The sequence below is a fragment of the Parasteatoda tepidariorum genome, chromosome 4 (genome assembly GCF_982258835.1).
Source record: "Parasteatoda tepidariorum strain Cologne lab strain chromosome 4, Ptep-v5.0, whole genome shotgun sequence".
Classification (NCBI taxonomy): domain Eukaryota; kingdom Metazoa; phylum Arthropoda; class Arachnida; order Araneae; family Theridiidae; genus Parasteatoda; species Parasteatoda tepidariorum.
In genome coordinates this window covers 56,419,513-56,442,755 of record NC_141758.1, presented here as the reverse complement: position 1 = coordinate 56,442,755, position 23,243 = coordinate 56,419,513, and the positions used below count along the sequence as shown (strand labels likewise).

At 32.5% G+C, this 23,243-nt stretch overlaps 1 protein-coding gene across 5 annotated transcripts in view; it reads right to left on the bottom strand.

Moving 5' to 3' along the window:
• Positions 1–200: 200 nt before the first annotated feature.
• Positions 201–23,243, bottom strand: part of LOC107440650 (uncharacterized) — a 189,690-nt gene continuing 166,647 nt past the window's right edge. For all 5 annotated transcript variants that reach the window (XM_087161162.1, XM_087161165.1, XM_087161163.1 and 2 more), the window contains 7 exons: positions 20,144–20,300; positions 11,412–11,447; positions 10,299–10,463; positions 8,397–8,600; positions 7,124–7,237; positions 4,004–4,249; positions 201–2,689 (listed from right to left, as the gene is read on the bottom strand). In XM_087161162.1, coding sequence (XP_087017288.1) covers positions 1,326–2,689; positions 4,004–4,249; positions 7,124–7,237; positions 8,397–8,600; positions 10,299–10,463; positions 11,412–11,447; positions 20,144–20,300 — 2,286 coding nt within the window. In that variant the 3' untranslated portion in view covers positions 201–1,325. The remainder of the gene's footprint in view (positions 2,690–4,003; positions 4,250–7,123; positions 7,238–8,396; positions 8,601–10,298; positions 10,464–11,411; positions 11,448–20,143; positions 20,301–23,243) is intronic.

The following is a 23,243-nucleotide window of genomic DNA, read 5'->3' as shown; positions in this document are numbered from 1 at the left end:
TCACATGCGTCCTCTGTGTCATAACTATTTGATTATGACACTGAGTTATAGAACAGGCTTTTAAATGTTGGAAAATTTGTTTCATTTTTAGAAACATTTTTTAAAATTTATATAATAATTATATTACTACAACTTTGTAAAATATAAATTAATGTTTGTACAAGTGGACAGTTATGACAATAGTAAAAACTGCAACAAAATACAATCATATTATTTATTCTCAAATTTAACTAATTAAATGAAACAAAACAAGTAGTAACTAATTACAACATATAGTTTACATATTATCACAAAATAGTCAACATGATCTGAAGAATAGATATGTACATGTATAATGGAAGTACATTTTTTTTTAATCTGTCCAAAGATATGGATTAGTCAAATCATGACTGGTGAGTTTCAAATTCCATACATAAATCTTTTATTTTTTCAGTAACTCAAATGAAATATTTATATCTTATTAAAGTTCTTTAAAATGTAAACAAATAACTAGAATAAATGGCACATCAAATATGCATATCTTTACAGATTTCCCAACTTAAATAGTTATGATATGTTTCTAAGCTTAATACTTATAGCATGAAACAAAGTGTATTATTACAGTATAAATTGGTTTGATTTCATTTTGAAAATTCATGTAATTTCTTACGTAAAAAGTACAAGCAGATTTTCGTTTTACCAGAAAGAAACAAAGGTAGAGTGTATCTAACTTCACCGTGAGTATAATTGTAGAGAAATAAGAGGAGTACTCATTGTGTACCTAGTCAATTTTGAGATGCTATGGACCCACCTATACCACCAAGTAACAATATGCTGTTGTATGCCTTCTGTGGTCAGAGAGGTCAAAACTACTGTTATTCACCATTTGTGTGCTTGAAGCACCAAATTTTAATAAAATATTTATGAACAACACAAATGCTTTAACTTCCTCTGAGTACAGAAAGTGTACTTAGCATACTATTTCTTGACGGTACATTTGTGGTATTACATTTTGCAAAAAAGTGGTAGTATCAGATATACCCAGTTTTCATTTCTCTCTTGAAACAAACTGCTTTTTTTATTTACCGTCTTACATACACTTCTTAAAGAAGTTTGGTTTGTAAATTTAATGAATATAATTTGTAAGAGGAATTTATTCTAACGTATCTTGGTCAGGATTATTTACTTTTTTTAAAGTTAACGATTTGGAATCAAAATATTTCCAATAAAAATTCAACAAGAAGCTCTTATTATGACCATTAAGGTCAGAATTTTTGGGTTGCAGTAAAACATTTATTTAAACAATAACTTGATTAAACTGCACAACAAATGGAGTCTAAATTAACTTAATCATTCGATACTTTTTCAATATCACTTGTCAGACTTTGCGATAGTTTACTTCCGTCAAATTTCAAAATTGCCGGCTGTTGAGATCCGCTTGTCAGTAAAGGAAGTGTGTCTGCACTGGCCGTCCAAGACTTTTCATTTTTGACATTTTCCGAACCAGCAACTGGCTCTAAAGCTCGTTTACGAGTAGGAATCAACAAATTAGTCCAATTTACTGGCACTATAGATTTGTCATCATCTTTTTGACTTGTCGACTGAGCAGGTGCAGTCTCCTCACTTTTAGAACTGAATGACTGTTGAAGTCCATCAAGAATAACAGACGCTAAATGTTTCACCTGACTAATGGATGGTTTTTCTCCTGTAATCTGATTCTCTGAAACAGATTTTTGGGATTCCATAGCATTTACTTTCGGCGGATATTCGGCAATGAAGTTTAAGGACGTACTGATATCTGACGGACCAGAACATACCCTCTTGAGGACATTGGTCGTGGTGATGAGATCTATATCTGTATCATAATCTGGCGGACTTGTTTCAATCGGAGAAGAAGGTCCTGCACTTCTTGATTTCTCAAATCTTTCACCTTTGGCTGGATTCTTTGATTTGGGTGGATGTATTGTTATAGTCATCGAAGCTGGGTGTGGTATTATTGCACTTTGTGAAGATCTACTTATGCCTTTCTGCATTAAGTCTTTAAAGCTTCTCTTTTTAGAAACAGAAGCCTTGTCTAATTTAGTATTATTTCCACCTGCAGCTTTACTTTCACTGCTGCATCGAGTTACTTGCTTTTGATTGCTTATCAATTGACAGGAACAAGCTCCTTCACAATCGCAGGAAACTATTGTATCAACGCGAGGTTTCATCCTGATATCCTCTTGTGTTGATGGACTAGAATTTGACTGGTTCAGATTTCCTTCACCGCTTTGTCCAGCTTCTAAATGTGAATCAAGGAACTCAAACGATCTTTGGACATCTTCCACTGTGTATGGCGGTGCATCCTGTGATGAGGAAGCCGTTCCCACAATATTGTCACTAATCCGTTCCCGGATTGGAGGAGGTGGACTTGGTATATGTTCTTCAGGTAATGCCACCTTTAATATGAGTGGTAAGTTGTTATCTGTAGGGACAACTCTAGAACGCTGTCTCCTAGTATGAACTCGCACCCCATTTGGGCTATCATTTCTATATGCTCTGTTTTCTACACCTGTTCCGCGAGTTCGATTAGCTCTGGTCCGACCACGATTGATGCTACTGTAAGGAGGTGGAGGAGGTAGGTAGAGTTTAATAACATCTTCATATGATGGGGGAGGATCATAATGAGGAGGATCTGATCCATGTTGGTGACCAGGAGAATTTTCCATATCTGAAATTAATAAATTCATGTTTAGAAAAAAATATTAGGGTATTAAATAAATATAAAGATATATTCAGAACAATAAAGAGATTACAGAAACTGAAAAGTTAAAAAATATTGCTTTTTAAACTAACGTTCTAACCCTAACCCCATTATTTACAGGGGAGCCATGGTAGTTCAGGGGATAGAAGCGTTCGCCTTACAATGAGATGACTTAGGTTCGAATCCTAGCGGTGGCTGGTTGATTCGAATTCTGCTCCTGTCTCGCACTGACCCTAGTACTGACTTAAAATATCCTCAGTGGTAGACTGATCATAGGTTAGAATTCTTATTCTGTCAGCTAACCATGAGAGGTTTTCGTGATTTTCCTCTTGTAAGAAAAATGTGGGTTAGTTTTATTAAAAAGACATCCACGAAGACTAGCTTGGTCCAGAAGTTCCCTTGTCTTCTAGGTTGGATTCAAAATTACAAGGCTATGGAGTTGATTATTGATAGATCAAACTCTGAATTCAGTCAACTGCTTAACTCTGGTTATAAAATTAAAAGAAATTATGGGGGTTATTCAAGACTTAGTAAAAGGTCCATTTTTATAAAATTTGTGGGGGAAAAATCTACTGATAATTTTTGTAAAATTGTGAAAAAAATCTGCTGATAATGTTTATGTAATAATAAGATCCTGTTCTTAGCAAAAATGCACAAAAATCTTGTATTTTAAGAGGATAAAGTTTTAAAATAATGAATTAAGAACGCCATTCACTCCATTTTACCCCCCCCCCCCCCCGAAAAAAAAAACATGAAGGGTCTGTTTTAATAAAATATTTTGTGAATGGTCCTTTTTAACAAAATTTTTTTCTCAAGATTCCACTAACGAACCCAAACTTCTAAAATGACCTGGCAAGAGGCTAAGAATTAATAAAAAAGTAAAATCTATTTTTCGGTGTCATAAGAAGAAAAAAAATACCCCTCATTGGCAATCAATAATAACTGGAGTAAAATAGCTAGAGATATCTATCTACATGTTATTTACTAAGATCAAAAAAATAGCCAATGAAAATGTGCTTAGTGTCTCAAAGAGAGTGAAATTTATCTTTCCTATAAGCTGTGAATAATATTCTTATACATAAAATACTGGTGTTTACAAGTTCAGCGCCAGTACTCATTTCATGCTATGTACTGAACTTTCAATACTGTACTGAACGGATAATGCTACTTTTGTGATGCGTCAATTATACACTTCGCATGAATTTATTTTTATGAAAAGAAAAAAATGCTTTATCTTTGATTAGAAAAAGAAAAAAAGATACAAGTACTGAAATAGATTACCTAAATCTGCACTGATAGTGTGAAGTATTTCTCTGCTAATGGTGTCGTCATGTCTTTGGCGATGTAACTTGACAAGAATCATGACCGTTGTTAGAACAAACATACCTAGACCAGCTAAACTTGTTACAAGTATCAGAGTGTTGGTTCCAGCACCTGATCCAGAATCAGATTTGGGAAAATAGTAGTTTGGTGTCAATGTTCTCCACCAGTTTGCATCTTCTGGTACGGCTGTACCCACGTTGGTACCTATGGTTACCAAAATAAATAAATAACTAAAATTAAACTGTATACTAAGCATCAAAAAAAATAGTTTAGTTAAAATTTTAGTTTTAGGCTGAGGAATTAAAATCTTTAATGTTAAAATCCAGATAGAAAATTTATTGTTTTTATGCAAAGTAAAGTAGAGCATTGCCGCTACAGCCAGTTGTTGTCCAAGAGGGTAATGGAGGTTAAGGCTCCATAATTTCAAACCGTCTCAGAGGTTTTACCAGTAATATCTCAAATCGAATATATTTAGAACTAAAAAAATATTTAATAAAATACTTTTCATTAACTTTATATTTAAATATGGTAAGTGAAATTTGAGCTCAGCCTAAAGCATAACTTTGACAAATTTTAAAAAAATGGCCTTTAACTAACCAACGTGAGCAAAAAACGGACCACCTTTAATAACTTTTGATTTAATGATCGGATCTTTGCGTTCTAGGACTCATTCTTAATGGTTTGAGGGGGTGGCCTCAAATATGGTAATTGATTAGTACTGACGATATTTTAAGCTACGAAACACAAACACAAAAACGTATTTTTTCAGAAAAAACATACCTTTATTTCGACGATATTAGATTTCTGACCCGCAAAATATAAGGGATATATGGTCCTAATAGTTTTGTCAGGAGAGCGGTCCAAAGTTTGGACCCCTTAATGTTAACTTTACATTTTGCGTATTTTGCCATATCTTGAAAATTTTTTAAGCGAATTGAAAACTTTTTCCACACAATTGTAAAATTCATTTATCCAAAGACAATTAATTACATGCAAAAAATAACTTTTAATAAATATTTATTATTTAATTTAATATTAGTCGAAAAAATTTTAGATAGTAAGGTTTGCAATTTTTACATCATTTAAAGAATATAATTTTTGATGGCAAAATACAAAATTTGAACGAAATCCGTCAAATAGTTCCTGTGAAATCGATTTTTTGAAGTTTGATTTCTCAGAAACTATTCGATTGATTTCACTTAAATTTTGTATTTTGCCATGTAAAATTATGTTCTTTAAAATGATGTAAAAAATTAAATACTTTAGAATTCAAAATTTTTCGACTAATCAATATTTAATAAAAAATAAATAAAATAACAAAAATTAATAAATATTTATTAAAAATTATTTTTTGCATAAAATTATCTATGGATAAATGAATTTTATACTTGCGTGCAAAATGTTTTTATTTCGCTTAAAAATTTCTCGAGATATAGCAAAATACACAAACGGTAAATTTAACGTTAAGGGGTCCAAACTTTGAACCGATCTCTTGAACAAACTATTCGGACCATATTTCCCAGATTGCGGCTGCACTCTCTATTTTGGGGGTCTGAAATCCAAATAAAAAAAGGATGTTTATACAGAGAAAGTATGCTTTTGTGTCTGATTTCGTAGCTTAAAATATCGTCTGCACTAATTAATTAGTATATTTGAGGTCACCTCCTCGAACCATTAAGAATGTGTCCTAGAACGTGGAGAACCGAACATTAGATCACAAATTATTTATGATGATCCGTTATTTATTTTCACTGTGCAAAGGAAATTTCACTGTTTTTGTTGGAAGTTCATTGACTTTTTGTAAAGAAATATTTAAGAAACCATTGCAATAATTACTTTTTTGTAATAATCTATGAAACCAACAATTTTTGATTAAACTAATTTGTAACAGGTGCATAAGGTAGGTTTAAGCGCCGGTGTATTAATTTCATTAATATTGAAAATCGTTATGTAGAAAAAAAAATTGAAAATTAGTATCATTTAACTAAATAATTAGTATATTTTTCAAAATGATTAAAATAGCCGTGTTATTTATCTAACTGTTACTGCTAAAGTTCAAAAGCAGTTAATCTGCAAATAACTTAACTAATTTGTAGATTAACTAGGGTTATCCCTTAAAGTGCGGAAGGAAGTGTTTTCCGCACATTATCTAGGTAAAGTTTGCATTAACGGTTTCTGTATTAAAATTCAAAACCTTGTTTCCATATCCATCAACTAATTTGATTTTTTTTACTTGATTCTTTTAGATTTTGAAAAAATAAATTAATTTTTTTAATTGTTATAATATTTTAAACCATTTTGTTCCTTGTATTATGATTTTTAAAGCGACAGGGGATTGATTATATCATGTAACGATTGTGTAATTGTAGTAACTTAATTTTTTAGGTGGCTAAAAGTAAATGACATATTAATTTAAGCGTACAGAAACATTTCTGTTGTTCCAGTAAAAATCATAATTTCACTCTGACGAGTGCCTAATAGGTAATATGCTAAATATCTCGGTAGTTTACAGATTACCCAGGTAATTTGAGAAATGATATAATTTAGCACTCTAACGGATCACCCTAGTTAATCTACCCTAGATAATCTGCAGAGCAACTGATTTGTGACTAAAAATAAATAACATTATGTTAATTTAAACAGACAGAAATGATTCTGTTGTTCCAGCATGGATCTTATTTTCATTTTAAAAGTGCCTATCAGGAAATATGCTAAATATCTGGGTTGTTTACGGATTACCCAGGTAATTTGAGAAATGATATACTTTAACACTCTAACGGATCAACTTAGTTAATCTGCAGAGCAACTGATTTTTGACTAAAAATAAATAACGTGTTAATTTAAACAGACAGAAATGATTCTGTTGTTCCAGCAAAGATTTTATTTTCACTTTAACAAGTGCCTAATAGGTAATATGCTGATTATCTGGGTAATCTCCAGATTACCTTGGTAATTTGAGAAATGAAACTATTGTTTTTGTACTTTAACGGATCATCTTAGTTAATCTGTACTAGACAATCTGCAGATTAACTGATTTTTGCACTTTTAGCAGTAACATAATTAACATGCAGTACATACCATAGCAAGAAGCTTCATCTGATCCATCGCCACAATGGTTAAATCCATCACACCTCAGGACAGTCTTAACACATCTTCCATTATCACATTCAAAATCAGACGTTGCATAGCAACCTGTCGGGACATGAAAATAATTTCGTGTTAGAGAAATTACACTTCCAAGCAAATTTAAAGTTCGTCATCTAAATAAAAGCCACCAGCTTTGAATCTTACATTACAATTTTTTTTCATCGATCTAACTTTAAAATGTTCGAAAACAGAAGTGGTTTTTGGTTTAATATTCTACTATTTTATTGTAAAAATTTGTACTGCAACAGAAAGTAAAGTTGGTAAAAAAGAAGCTGTACGACTTTTTTAACTTTCGATTTCCTCGGGGACTATTCGATCGATTTCGCTCAAATTTTGTATTTTGCTATGTAAAATTAATTCTTTAAAATGACGTGAAAAATTGTATACCTTACAGTTCGAAATTTCTTTGACTATTATTAAATAAAATTAAAATAATAAATATTTACAAAAAGTTATTTTTTGCATGGAATTATTTTTGGATAAACCAATTTTACATTAGTGTACAGAAATTTTTAAATTCGATTTAAAAGTTTGCGAGATATGGAGAAATGCGTAAAAAATAAAATTAACAATTAGAGGTCCAAAATTTGAACTGCTCTCCTGTCCAAGCTATTGGAACCATATTTCCCAGATTTCGCCTACCTCCTATATTTCGAGGGTCAAAAATCCAAATCCGGAGAAAGAAAACATGTGTTTATTCAGAGAAAGTACGTATTTGTGTTTGATTTCGTAACTTAAAAAAATCGACTGCACTAATTAAGTAGCATGTTTAAGGTTACCCCTTCGAAGCATTGATTCCTAGAACGTCAAGATTCGACCATGAGATCTAAATTTGTTCTAAGTAGGCCATTTTTCTGCGCACTGTACATTAATAATACATTAAGTGCTGAAATTTCGAGAAAAAATTACTCATACCACCGTAAAAGGAGTTTAAGTTTGTAGCATGTGTATTTAGTTTCGCAAAATTCAAGGCTTTTTCTTAATGTTTTAACTTATTTGTTCAAGAAAAAGAAGAAAACACTTTTGAAAATGGACGAATTTGGAATAAGGTTTCTCACCAAAATACCATTTTTTTATTAACATTTCTAAGAACTGGTTTGTTGTGCAGAACGAAAATAATGTAAGTAGTAGAAATGCTACTTAATGTCTGTAGAACTGACAGTTTAAACAAAGTTTTGCTGCTACGTGATAGAAAAGAAATTACCTTCATATCTAAAGGTTGTGTAAATGATGGCCAAATGAGATTTATTTGTAAAATATCCAACTAAACGTATGTAAAATCCACTGGTAGCTGGTACAACGAACTCTTGACCGCGAGGCATTTTATGATGTTGATATGTCGTCACAGACTCCAGTACAGGAGCATCAGAATGTTGACCTTGACGAATAGTTAAGGCTGATTTCGGACCTGAAATATAAAATATCAATGTTATTTTGCATGATTGTTAAGGTTGCACTAGAGCTACACAAATAGATTATAGGCGATGGTTAGGAATTCATCTTTAACGATGATCCAAAGCATGATGATTGGCGCATGCGCACACTGCATTACAACAATTGACATTTCAGAATAGAAGATGGTAATGGATGGTGTTTTCAGTGGAAATGTAAACAAAAACAATCTCGAGCTGTATGCCTGCTCTTGTTCCGGTTAGAAAGTTCGTAGCTGCTTACTACATGTTATTCTGCTAGGCGATATTTTCAAACGGATAATTTTGTTTTCAATAAAAGAAAAAAATTAGATAATTTCTGAGCTCAAATCTGCCCTATTTCATAAGATATTAATGTTATTATGTAATTCTGGAGAGTTTGAAGTGAAATTTTGTTTCAGTTATTTAGAGATATATTGTTAAAAAAGGTGACATGGTTGCTAGATTTTGAATAACTCGCTTTTTTGGCATTCTTGATATGACCTCTTTCCATAAGTTTATTACTGTTTGTTCTTGTTGCAAGCTGTGCACCATCTTACGTTAGTGTTAACACTTAAGCATTGTAAACACAAGTAATAAGTAATCAAATACATTGTTTGCAAGAATCTCAAAACACAATGATGCCAAAAGGCTTTAAAATACAACGGAAACAGTAACCCGGAAATTTAGGCGGTACTGAGTTTGCAGCGTTCCCTAGTGTAGAAAACACCATCCATAATCACTCAGCCTTCGAACTATTCTTCCCAACCATGCGTTGATTTTCACTGTTTTAGAAATATATTGGGTTGTTCGGAAAGCAATTACGTTTTTTCTTCATTAAAATGAAATACATTTTTTTATAGTCAATAAATATTCTATTGAAATATACATTGTCCTTTCTGTCATTCGAGATCGCAACGCTCGAATACGCCATCTGGAAAGAAGTCCGGTTCCATGCATGGTTTGACCATACCATCAGTTGTATGACAATGTACTATGATATTTTCCCCTTTCATAACATTTTTCGCATTTAATTGTCAAAAATATTATCTAAAATTTCTACGGTGCTTTCTTTAAGAACTATGCTTAATGTAGTTTTTAATTCCATGCAGTTTCTTAAATTAAAAGTTTTTAATCTATTTGAAAATCAAGACTGCAACTAACGTGCTTCCTTCTCCTATGACTGTCCACACGCTAATGGTGAAAGTGTGTGAAGTGTTACCATAGGTAGAGAATTCTGTAGCTCATTTCGATCATCAATACCTTTTGCTGGCAGTAGGATTTCTAGCTCATAAAATTTCTCTTCTTTGTTGTAAAAAAAAACTGATCCAGATAATTTTGACTTTATTTGAAGTAAGGGTATTACAATCTAAAAAGTTTTAACTAATAATGTAGATATGCCATTTCTAGTCTCCAGGGATGATGCGTTTCGAAAAATGGATAACTTTTTCCCAACCAAAAATTACTGTGTAAAATCAGTCGAACTTTTTCACAAGTAAGCCTGTCTATATCAGCTTTCAAAATACATAACGATTATACGATTTAAGTGCGGAGTTTAACAATGCAGTTTTCTTTTGAATAAAAAAAAACGAAATTACATCTTGAACAAATCAATGATTACAGACAAGAGTTACTATTGTGATGATGTATCCGATTATGACTGAATAAAAATTGTAAAGATGTTAAAATGAGCTTACCCATTTCTTCAAATTGAGCAACCCTTATTGCAACTTGTGTATCTGGCACGTGTGAATTGCGAGGCCTGATCAACCATATACAATCAAAGGCTCTGATTGTATTACTAGGAACCATATTCATCATAGTTATTGCTCCACCAAAATCTTCCACAAAACCACCACAGTCTAAGAAAGAAAGAAACAAAACATTAACACAACTATAATTACTAATGAACTACAAACTACATCAAGAAAACAATTAATATTTCTAAGTTAAATTATTGCTAATTGTTTCTGTGATAGGCTTATTTCAGCGTTTTTTAATACTATTGCTTCAACAATATTATTTTAGTTTTTTAAAATTATCAATTTATTTCTGAATGTTAAAAATTTTCTTCAATTCTCAGGGGAGGGGGATATTATTTAACAATGAAAAATATTTTTTTGAAAAACCATTATGATCTATTGTATCATAAACTATTATACCTAATTTATTTACTAACATTGTTACTACTATAAGTTAACTTTCACATTTACTACAGTTATTGCTACCTTTTTTTTTTTTTTTTTTTGAAACATGAAGTTTTAAATTCGTTAAGTGTAGAGAATAATGATTGTAATCATTAAATAAATAATGCCAAAGCGGTAAGATGTTACTTAATTAAAAACTTCATTTGCTTCACAAATATGTAAATAGGAAATAACCGTGACATGTTCTAAGCACTCAAAAATCGGAGCCAATTTTCAAGATTTATCAGACGGGAATGAGAAGAAAAAAAAAGTGATTTGAAATATAAAACTTAAAGTTGCCTACAAAAAAAATAGAAAAATGAAACTAGAAAAACCATAGTCACACTCAAGCTTTCTCACCTTTATTTTTTCATTTTTTGTTGGCAACTTTAAGTTTTATATTTCAAATCACTTCTGTTTCTTCTCATTCACGTTTTGCAAGTCCTGAAAATGGACGCCTGTTTTTGAGAGCTTAAAACATGTCAACTGTTATTTCCTATTTATATAGTTTTGAAGTGAATGAAAATTTTAATCAAATAATGATGTGATCAGTTAGTATAATCTCACTTCTCTCCTCAAATATTTAAAACTGAAATATTATAAGTTTAAAAAAGAAAAGCATACCTGTAGAAGGGCGGTTTATCCAATACTTTTCAGGATCTGCAAAATAAAATAATTTTAAATTTAGATTAGTTTAAAAAATTGTATGGGCCTAAAAACATTTTTCGAATAATTCAATGCAATTGTCACGAATTATTTTACATTACAAGATTTATCCAGATCAAACTAATTTACTAAATTTTAATTCCACATTTCTTATACTAAAACTTGCAGGTTCTTTTTCAAATTTTCATAATGTGAAATGATTTTCACACTAAACTTTTCTTGGCATAAAACAAATTTATTTAAACACCTACTATGCCACATCACAAACATAAAATTAAGTATATAGAAATATTTACAAATCACATCGTCAAAAAGCGCTTCGCTCCTTCCTCCCACATACTAATCCTTTTTACACCACACTAATAGAAGAGAGATTCTTTTTTAATTAATTCTTAAGTTTTGTTCATATCTCGCAGCGCCATCTCGTGGTGGCAAACCTTACACCTCCCACCAAGGGAAGCACATGCGTCATCTTCAATGACCAGGTGCTGAAAGAAAGAGGTTAGTCACACACTCACCGGAGTCCGGTTCCTGAAATGAATATCTAATTTCTAGTTGAAGAGTGCACTATTTGATATAGTAAATATAAATGACTAACCAAGATCTTTAGCATATACACACAAAATTGAAACAAATACAACAAATCAGATAAAATAAATGATATACGATTATTAATGATTACATTTATTATAACTAGAAAGTTTTCCTATTCATATGCATAAATAGTAAAAATGGAATGAAAATAAGTACTAAAAAAAATTAACTAATCTTCAAAAGGTAAGCGAGAGAGGGCGTCTGCATTACCATGGTGAGCTCCCTTTCGATATATGATGCGTATATCATAACGTTGTAAGGCTAGAGCCCATCTAGCCAATTTTGTACCATGAGGTAATCCTTTAGTCAAAAATGTTAGTGGGTTGTGGTCAGAGACAACCTGTATCTGAGATCCAAAGATCCAACAATCAAACTTTTTCAATGCACTTAGCACAGCATAGGCTTCCCGCTCTATCGTGGACCAGTTTATTTGGCACGGTGTTAATTTTTTGCTGAAGAAAGCAATTGGATGTTCTGTGCCATTCTCGTCATTTTGTGCAAGACAAGCTCCAACGATAGTAGCTGAAGCATCGGTATACAGCTGAAATGGGCGATTCAGCACAGGGGTGTAGAGAGTAGGCATTTCAACTAAGTTTTTCTTTAATAACTGAAAAGAGTTTTCGGCGTCATTGTCCCAAGGAATCTTGTTAGCTATCTTCTTCTTAGTCAAGTTCGTTAAGGGTAGAACAACAGAAGAAAAGTTTTTTATGTAGTCACGATAATAACTAGCTAAACCTATCAGTCCTCGCAACTCTTTTTTAGTTGTAGGTCTTAACAATTTGGACATAGTTTCCATCTTTTGTGGATCAGGAGCATGCTTTCCAGAACCAATCACATGACCCAGGAATTTTACTTCGTTTTTCCCAAAATCGCACTTTTCTAAGTTGACGGTTAGTCCAACTTCTCTCAAGGTCTTAAAAACATTTTCTAAGTGCTGCATGTGATCTGACCATGTTTCTGAAAACACTGCCACATCGTCTATGTAAGATCGACAGTACTTCTGATGAGGGCTCAACACTTGGTCCATAGATTTTTGAAATGTGCTACCCGCATTCTTCATTCCGAATGGCATAACTTTCCACTGATAATGTCCAGTATGGGTAACGAAAGCTGTATAGTGTTTTGACTCTTCTTCCATAGGTATTTGCCAGTACCCTTTTGTGAGATCTAAGACTGATATAAAATGAGCTTTGACTATCTCGTATATTAAATCCATCGCATGTTTCATTGGATATGCATCAGGTATTGTATAACTGTTCAAGAGTCTGAAGTCTATGCACAACCTAATGCTTCCATCTTTCTTCGCAACACACACGAGAGGATGCGCCCAATCACTATCACTCGGTTCTATCAAGTCCATTTCCAATAACTCTTTAATCTGACGATCAACTTCTTTCTGGAGGGCAATCGGCACTCTATATGGTTGTAATCGCTTCGGTGAACAATCTGCAGTAACTTTAACAGTGTGTCCTCTCACTTTGGCTTTTCCAGGACGTTTACAAAATATATCTTTATATCGTTGTAGTAGACTTTTCAACTGGTATTCCTGTTGGTCATTCAAGGTATTAGTCATTCGTTTTAATTCAATGTCATTATTTTTATTCCATGTGGCTTCTTTGTCCGTTGGAGCATAATACAATTCCCCAAAATCACTATCTTGATCAAATATAATTCCAACTTGTTCAACTCTAGCTATATAAGGTCTCAATTTATTTACATGTAATTCTCTTGTACTACCATCCTCCATTTCTACTAAACAGGAGTGGGGTCTAGTGAGCTTTACTACTTTGGCTGGTCCTATCCAGGTATTAAGCAATTTGTGAGTTGAGGAAGGCATAAGAATCAGCACTTCATCGCCAACAGAAAAACTCTTTTCTCGGGATCTCATATTGTAGTGTGAAATCATACGTTCCTGATTTTTAGAACTATTTTCAGATGCTATTAAGTGGGCATCTTGCAGTTTCCTTTGCAATTGTTTCAAGTAATCTTCAACAGGACGAGCAGCATTAGTTGGAATTCCTCTTTCACCAGTCCAAAATTCTTTCAAAATGGCTAATGGTCCAGTTGGTAATCTTCCATAAACCAATTGATATGGTGACACTCCAGTGATTGCATGAGGTATTTCCCTATATGCAAAAAGTAAATAAGGAAGGTGAGCATCCCATTCATTTCCATGTTCTTGGATGTTTTTGTTCAACATGTTTTTCAAAGTTCTGTTCCATCTTTCAACTGCTCCCATACTCTCAGGGTGACCCGGAGTGGAAAATCTAGGAGAAACTCCCAGTATGTCATGAAAAGCTTGAGTTAACTGTGCTGTAAAATTTGTACCTTGGTCCGTACATATAGTCTTGGGGAAACCAGTCTGACAGAAAATCTTCATCAGCACATCGCAAGTAGTCTTTGCAGTAATATGTTTGACCGGTATGGCTTCCGCCCATCTTGAACACAAATCAATAGCGCATATGATGTACGAGTGTCCTCTTTTAGATCGGGGCTCTAAAGGTCCAATACAATCCACGCTCCAAACCTCAAATGGATTATTAGGCCTTACAATTGGCTGTATAGGAATTCTATCTCTATATGTTGTAGTTCTTCGTAACTGACATGGCTTGCATGCTTCACAAAATGTTTTCACGTCACTTTTTATTGAAGGCCAGAAAAATGAATATTTAATGCGTTGCTTAGTTTTCTGTTCTCCCAAGTGTCCAGCTAAAGGAATTTCATGAGCCATCTGTAAAACTTCCTTTCTTTTGCAATTAGGCAGAACAACTTGTTTTACCTTCTCCCCACAAACAACATCATTATGCATCAGCAGACAATCTTCTATTTCGAACGATCTTTCCTTCTTAGTTGCTTTTTCCCATGCATCTTGTAACGTTATGTCCTCTTTCTGAAGTTTGATAAATTCCTTTCTCGTCTCACTGTCAAGATTAGAATCAACTTTGTTTTCTAGGTTGACCGGTTCTGCAAATAACTCTCTTTCTGAACAGGATTCAGGTGTTTGATCTTCATTGGCCTCGACATTTGCGACTTTGATTATTTGGGATTCATCATCAATGACTTGTCTTGCATTAACACTGTATAACTGTACATGTTCTAGGAGAGCCTCATATGCAGTTTGACAAATTAGCATATCATTCACCAGCTTTTTGGAAACGGCAAATGTAATTGGCACTGAATCATGCCATCCATCATCCATTTTTATATTGAATATTCTCAAGGGAACAATTTCACTATCACCAAAGGCTGATACTAATTGGATTTGTCCTTCTCCAGCACTTTCAATGTCTTTTACTAAGTCCGCTCGCACAACAGAGATTTGTGCTCCAGAGTCTACAGTTCCTTTGAAAACAACATCACCACATTTGACTTTTACAGTCTTCAATTCATCAATATTCTGTGCCAAGAAGTTACAGGTGGATTTGGGAGTAGACATCTGTACTGTCATAATATTTTTCGTATTATCCTCAGCCTGCACTGCATTACTTTGGGCTTTGACAGGTAGAGGTTTGTTTCTTTGAGAACTCTGTTTACTTATGTTCCTATCCCTGCATTCTCTCGAATAATGACCTTCTTTGTCACAAGAAAAACATGTAGGTACAAAACGTGTTCGATTATATTGAGTTTCATGGCTGTTATTAGAATAAAAATTATTGTATTTGTGACTTGTCACTTTATCTTTATTTCCTATATTCATTTCTTCTTTATGGCGTGGTTGATTCCATTTATTCGAAGGAAAGGTCCTCTGAAAAGGCTTCTCTTTACTGTTAAATGGCACAGCTAGTTTCTTGGTTTTCCGATGAATGTCCTCATATTCATCAAGTTTTTCCACAAGTACCTTTGGAGTTTTTATTTTCGCCCAGTCATCTATAAAATGTTCACGCATCTCGGTGGGCACCTTCTTTTTCATTTGGTCCGTTATGATAAGATCTTTAAGTTCATCAAAGGTTTGAATATTTAACCCATTAAGCCATTCCTCGCAAAAATTTCGAATTTCATAAAAGAAATCTTTCCAGGTTCCTTCGGGGTTCTTTTGATGTGTGACAAACATTTGGCGAAATTTTTCAGGGCTCATTTTAAATCTTTGAAGTAATAATTTTTTCACATATTCATAATCAGCCGCATCTTTTTCTGGTTCACGAGCAATAAGGCATACGATATCTGACGGTATAATACTCATAAGATGCGTCACCCAGCATTCCTTCGGTAAATTTAAGATTTTTGCTTGACGTTCGAACGAAACTAAGAATAAACTGATATCATCATTTTTTGAATCAAATTTTGGAATTAACTTATGTAAATCAATCTTGAATTGTCCAGATTCTTTCACCTCATTTTCATCTCCTGTTTTCATCTCGATTTGTTTCTTCCGAAGCTCGAATTCCATTTCATCCTTCCTTTTCTTTTCTTCAACTTCATCTTGCCTCTTTCGTTCCGCCATTTCAAATTCTTCTTTTCTTTTACGTTCTTCAATTTCAAGTTCTTCTTTTCTTATGCGTTCATTTACTTCGAGTGCTTCTTTTCCTTTACGATCATCTATAATAGTGTTCAACAGTTCTTTACAAAAATCTTCATCGAAATTTTCATTCTTCAAGATGAGCTCTTTCAACTCAAACACTCTTAGATTAGTAACATTTTCAACCCCCATTTCTATTGCCATGAATTGCAAGTCTATTTTTAAGCCTTTTCCTAAAAACGCCATCTCGCAGCTTATTATAATTAACTTAAACTAATTACTTTACCTTGGTTAAAAAAAAATCTAAAAGTTTGATATGTAAAAGAAAAATAATAAAATATTTTAAACTTTTTTTTTTTTACATATATCTGATTAAATTTAAATTCAGCCATATGCTATTATAATAAAAAGAAAAATTAGTAATATCCTATTGTAATGTATACACGTAATACCACACAAAAAAAAATCTCTTCAAATGCAATAAAAAAAGGTCTTTTTAAATTAGAATTCTACTTAAAACAAACAACTTATTAAAATGCAATCCTAAAACAGAACTACAAAATTCTCGAAACATAAATCAAAATTTTATTAAAACGCAACCTTCTTAAGTTAAAATAATACCAAAGCACTTTGTAAAATAATAGCAAACTACTTCTTAAAATCAAATCAAAATCACTGATGAGAACATAAAAAAAATCAAAAAGCATTAGACCTCAAGAACACAGTAATAATAATAAATCACTAGATAATATTTCTAGCAACAGAATAAATGTATATCTTATATCAATAACAGAATGAAGTGAATACTTTTGCCAAAATATTTCTCTTAATCACCACATCAAATTACTTTTCAAAACAACTAATAAAATCTATCACTTTAAATATAAACATTCAATCGTATATTTATTATTCTTTTTCAGAGTCATCACTTTCCTTTTTTTTTTAAAGAATGAATAAGAATTCACCAAAACAAAACAGCATTTCACTTACTAGACTTCTTTTTTTTTTTTTTCATTAATCATAAAACAGAATGCCAAATATCAAATCAGAAAACATATAAACTTTACTGATATATAATTTAATATTCAATAAACCATAAGGAGAAGATTTCATTTAAACATCTACCATCATTAAAAGCAATATTTCAGAATTACTAATTCCAAAGTCATAAATAACTCTTATAAAGTATAAACATTTCTTCAACTAAGAAACGAATTAATCCATTACTTCCGCTTTCGGAAAATAAGTTTCACTTTGTATGCTTAACTTTCTTTTTTAAAATCATAAAAAGCAATAGATTTTAGAATAAACTGCAACTTTATACTTTTATACAGATATAAACACAGTAAATATATATTTTCGTTGATTAAAAAACAAGTTTTCTTAAGATTAGGATAATCTTTACACATTAAAACACAATAAAGTGATCAGGTTGATCAAAAGGTTTTGAAATGACCAGGACGGTCTCTGAACGAACGATAATATTAAACGTTTTAACCGGGATGGTTAAAATCTATATTTATTTATGATCAGGATTGATCAAATTTATATTTAGTAAACTAAATATAAAAACTACTTATCGTCTTGGATTGACGCATCTATTCTTTTTGTTTTGTTTTGAAAACAAAAGTTCCACCACATAAATTGAACTGATGTCAAAGAAACTATGAACTAAATATTAAATTCTTTATATTTTCGATGAAACATAAATACTCCTTTGAAAACTTTTGGAAACAATGATATATTTAGAACAAAGCGTTCTTTCTTCAAACCAAAACAAAAATGCGTTTTCTATGGCAGAAAACCTAAATGAAAATATGTTTTCTATGGCAGAAAACCAAAATTATTCCTTCTACAACGAATATTTAATACGATTCTGATGAATCAAAACTATACGATTCTGATGAATCAACCCAATAAGTTAAACTGTAACTTATTATTTTCATACAATTAATACCAATTATTCACAGTTCCAAAAGTAATCAAGGCTAATAATAATGCACTCTTACCATTATTTTAAATTTAACTAAAATTTTACTAGTGAGTGTGGACTCCTCTTACCTGGTTTCTAATGGAATCCTTCATTTCCTTCATTGGAAACCATATTTCGGTTTCAGCTAATTGCTAATTAATTAGCTAATTTCATCTAGAATTCCATTCTTGCACGACTACGCCACTAAAACTTGTAGGTTCTTTTTCATTTTTTCATAATGTGAAATGATTTTCACACTAAACTTTTCTTGGCATAAAACAAATTTATTTAAACACCTACTATGCCACATCACAAACATAAAATTAAGTATATAGAAATATTTACAAATCACATCGTCAAAAAGCGCTTCGCTCCTTCCTCCCACATACTAATCCTTTTTACACCACACTAATAGAAGAGAGATTCTTTTTTAATTAATTCTTAAGTTTTGTTCATATCTCGCAGCGCCATCTCGTGGTGGCAAACCTTACACTTATACACATCTATAACTTTACTCAATGTAATATATTTTGAAACGTTAATGTGTTTCTCATTTTATTTGGTGGCCATCCGGTGGTTATTCTTCTTTGCTAGCAAACTCTTTAAAAATATTGTAATAAACTAGAGCAAGAAAAGTTGAATTCTTTTAAAGGAAATAAAGAAGTAAAAGTCAACTGTCTGTATTTTAGATGCCTAAGTTTTTGCATCCCTCTCTTTTTTTAAAACAAAAATAATTTTTTTAAAGAAATGAGATTAATTAGTTACTATTTATTAAGAAAACATTATTACGTCGTTGAACAGCCGATCCAATTTGGGGTTTACGTCTACCAATGTTCAACTCCGTAGCCTTGTAATTTTGAACCCAATCCAGAAGACAAGAGAACTCTCGGATCGAGTTTTGGCAGAAATTCGCCTTCGTGGAGGACTTTTTGATGGAACTAATCCGCATTTGAGTTACATGGAGATGAAAACCACGAAGACCTCTTGCAGGTATCTTGACAGAAAGGGGACTCTAACCCATGATCCGTCTACTGCTGAAGATATTTTACATCAGCACTGTGGGCCGTGCGAGCCGAGTGCGGAATTCGAATCGACTAGCCATCGCTGGTATTCGAACCCGGTTCACCTCATTAGAAGGCGAACGCTGTCCGCGTCTCGAACTGCAACTTTGAAAGATTACTAAAATAATGGGGCCGGGATAGCCTGGTTGGTAAATTGTTGGGTTCATGTCCAAGAGGTCGTGAGTTCGATCCCCACCTGTCGACTCCCCATGTAGTAAATGGTGGCTGATGCACGTTAAATCTGACAGGTCACAAAGTACTCCATGTTCCCATAACAACTCGTAACTCTGGGGTTACTGAATTGGAGATTGATCATTCTCTGCTTCAGGTCAAAATTACGATCCGTGAATGAATGGATGGGTCTACCCTATAGAAGGGTTGTGACGTGTGTGGGGCTAAAGTCGTATTCTTGGCAATAGATGGCGCCATTGAAAACAAGAAAAACACCCTCTGCCTTAAATTCGCTTGGTTTCACCAAGCAAGCTTGCTGGTATTGACAAGTGGTATTAGAAACAACAATAATACTAAAACAATGTGATCTTAATTTTGGACGTTTAATAATACAGAACATTTTCTTTGTCATAAAAAAGAAAGATTAAAAACTCACAGCTAACGAATGTGTATCTGGCTTGGAACCCTGTGCTAGGGTATTCATCATTTGCTTGGAACTTAACAGTGAGAGTTGGTCCAGAGGAAACAATAGCTGGAGGTCGAAAAGTGTTACCATTGTATACATCAATCCGTGTCCCATTGCTGTCAAACACCTGGAAAGGATATTGTAAGAAGAGTATGAATAATCTATGTCTGCATTCGTCAGCTTAATTTTTTTCTTCTCATTTCTGCGAGGTAGAAAATATTATATTTTTAATATCATATTCTGAAAATACAACACGACAAGAATATGTGGATGGAATTTCAAACATTTCAGACCGAGACAGAACAATTATATCCTGCTTGGGATAAAATTATATTTTTATCTAAAATGCATTTTATAACTAGAAAAAGCTCATTTTGTTTTATTTTATAACCCTCGTTGAACAGCCGACCCAATTTTATGGGTTTACGACTGCTGATGTTCAACTCCGTAGCCTTGTAATTTGGAACCCAATCCAGAAGACAAGGGAACTCCTGGATCGAGCATTGGGAGAAATTTGCCTTTGTGGAGAACATTTTTGATGGAATTAACCCGCACCTGCGTTACATGGAGTGGAAAACCACGAAAACCTCCCACGGTTACCTTGGCGGCAAGGGGACGCTAACCCATGCTCCGTCTACCACTGAGGAAATTTTACATCAGCACTGTGGTTGGTGTAAGTCGAATGCGGAATTCGTATCGACCAGCCATCGCTGGGATTCGAACCCGGTTCACTTCAATAGAAGCGTGAACGCTCTATCTATCCATGGAAGCCATGACGGCTCAGAAAAAGCTCTAACGAGTCTGCTACTGGAGTAGACCTCTATAACGACATTTTTCCAAGTCATCGTAAGATGATAACATTAAAGATTCGAAAATCGCTGAAAATTACTAGTCTCACGCTGTTGCGTCTATTTGTTTTTCTTTTTGGTGAAAAATAAATTTTTTTACTGGTATAAGTGAACCATATTATACGAAAAAGAATAAAATGGAAGCTATGTTTATTTTTGGTATCAATATAGAAGGGGGAAATGTTTCGAAATTTATTGTGAGCGACCACCGGTCAAGTTATCTTTCTCCTTACAAAATAAAAATAAAAAATTGCGGTTTTTAAGAATCCTGCAGGAATATACTTCAAAGGAAAGAGCATATTGCTTACCAAATATTTACATTATCACAAAAGCAGTCTACTCTTAACCAAAACTGTTGTTCAGAATAAAAGGATAGCGGTAATAAATGTGTCAGTTAATTTTTATTGCTGTTTTAACATTAATGTTTGTGTAAAGCGAAACGATGACTTGAACGATTCCTTCTGGAACTATTAATTGCCGTTATAGTGGATTAGCACATTTTACCATACCATCTTGTCAAAAAGAATTATCCGCGCTTTAGAATGGACAAAATTTTATCTAATTTTTTTTCTCAAAAGAAAACATCAAATTTTTTCATAATCGCCCAGTTTGGCAAGATTTTCCCACCTAGATGAAAATAAGTTTTCAGAATAGCGTTGGAGTATTTTTTTTAAATAAATAATTGGATTACAAACGTGTTTCATTTTCGCAAAACTAAAGCTTTCCGTCATATTATTATTTTGCACCATTTTCATATTTAGCATGGTGTGCGCGAGCTGAAGATATGCAAAACTTAACATAAAATTCCAGAATAATTTCTAAAAACTCACAACAATTATAAAATCATTGTTCGCTAAAAAGTGTTCAAGGCAAAACATGGTATTCATGAATAATTAAGAAAAACTCACGAAAGTTATAAATAGTTCGCTAAAAAGTATCATTTCTGAAATCGAAAACCAGCCTTATTCATAGGTTATTGCAACCTAAGCGATTCTTAGCTAAATTGAAAATCTTAGATTACTATTTTTCTAAACTACTTTTTCTAGAGAATAAGCATTTGTCTTCTTTAAAAAACGAAAGAAAAAAGATATATTTATTTGAAATATTTTTAAAGTTCAAAACGCCTAGGATAATGTGAGATTAAATCTATGAACTAAGTGCATTCTTTTTCTTTTTTTAACCTGTGCATTATTTTTTTTCCATCTTATTTTTAATTTTTACTTATAAACAATGCATTCCATCCTAAAAATCATTTAATTAGTGCATAAAAACTACTTTGCTATTTCAACTGCTCAAAATAATATATATATTCTTGAATTTTCATTAACAATGAAAATTCTAATGAAGACAGAAAAAGTCAAACGTTTTAAATACCGTTTTTTATAAACAAAATTTTTACAACTAATTAAATTTTGAAACTAATTAAATATTTAAGGGTATTTTTTACTTGTAATCTTTATATAGAGTACAATGGACCAATCTAAAGAAATAGAGAACAATCTTCAACATTCTTTACTCTTGCTTTTTACTAATTTTCTTCGATCAGTTTTTAATTATTTGAAAGAGAAAAAAACTTTTTCGAAATTGGATACCGATAAATCATGGTATTTGTTTACACCACGATTCAGCAGCCAATCAGATTCGACACATACGCATGCCGTCGTTTGCAGTTATCCAATTAAATTTGATCCGTAAATTAATTCAGCGTGATGACAAACAAAGCCTAACAGTTGAAACGTTAACTTTACATGCATAACTACGAAATTTCAACGGTATTCTTTTTGAGTTGCAAATATCCAATTGAATTTTTTTAAATATATATATTGAAAGCACGTTGGTAATCAACCTATTATATGAAAGCCGTATTTGAATTGTTAGCCAACTCTATTTAACAAAAATAAAAAAGTGTTCACTTCTATGTTTAAATGCAGCTCCATCTTATTTCGATGACAGAGGTTACTCAAAATCATATAAGAAAACAAAAACATTTATTTTCAAGTAATCTATGAATAAAAAGTCGTTCTTTTCAATCATTTTGTTTTATAACGGGTCTTGAAAAGATGACCCAATTCTGAGTTTACGACTATCAATATTTGAAACCCAACCCAGAAGACTAGGAACTCCTGGATCAAGCATTGTTTAAATTAATCTTAGTGGAGGCTTTTGTTTGATAGAACAAATCCATATTAGTGTTACAAGGAGAAGAAAACCGCGAGGATCTC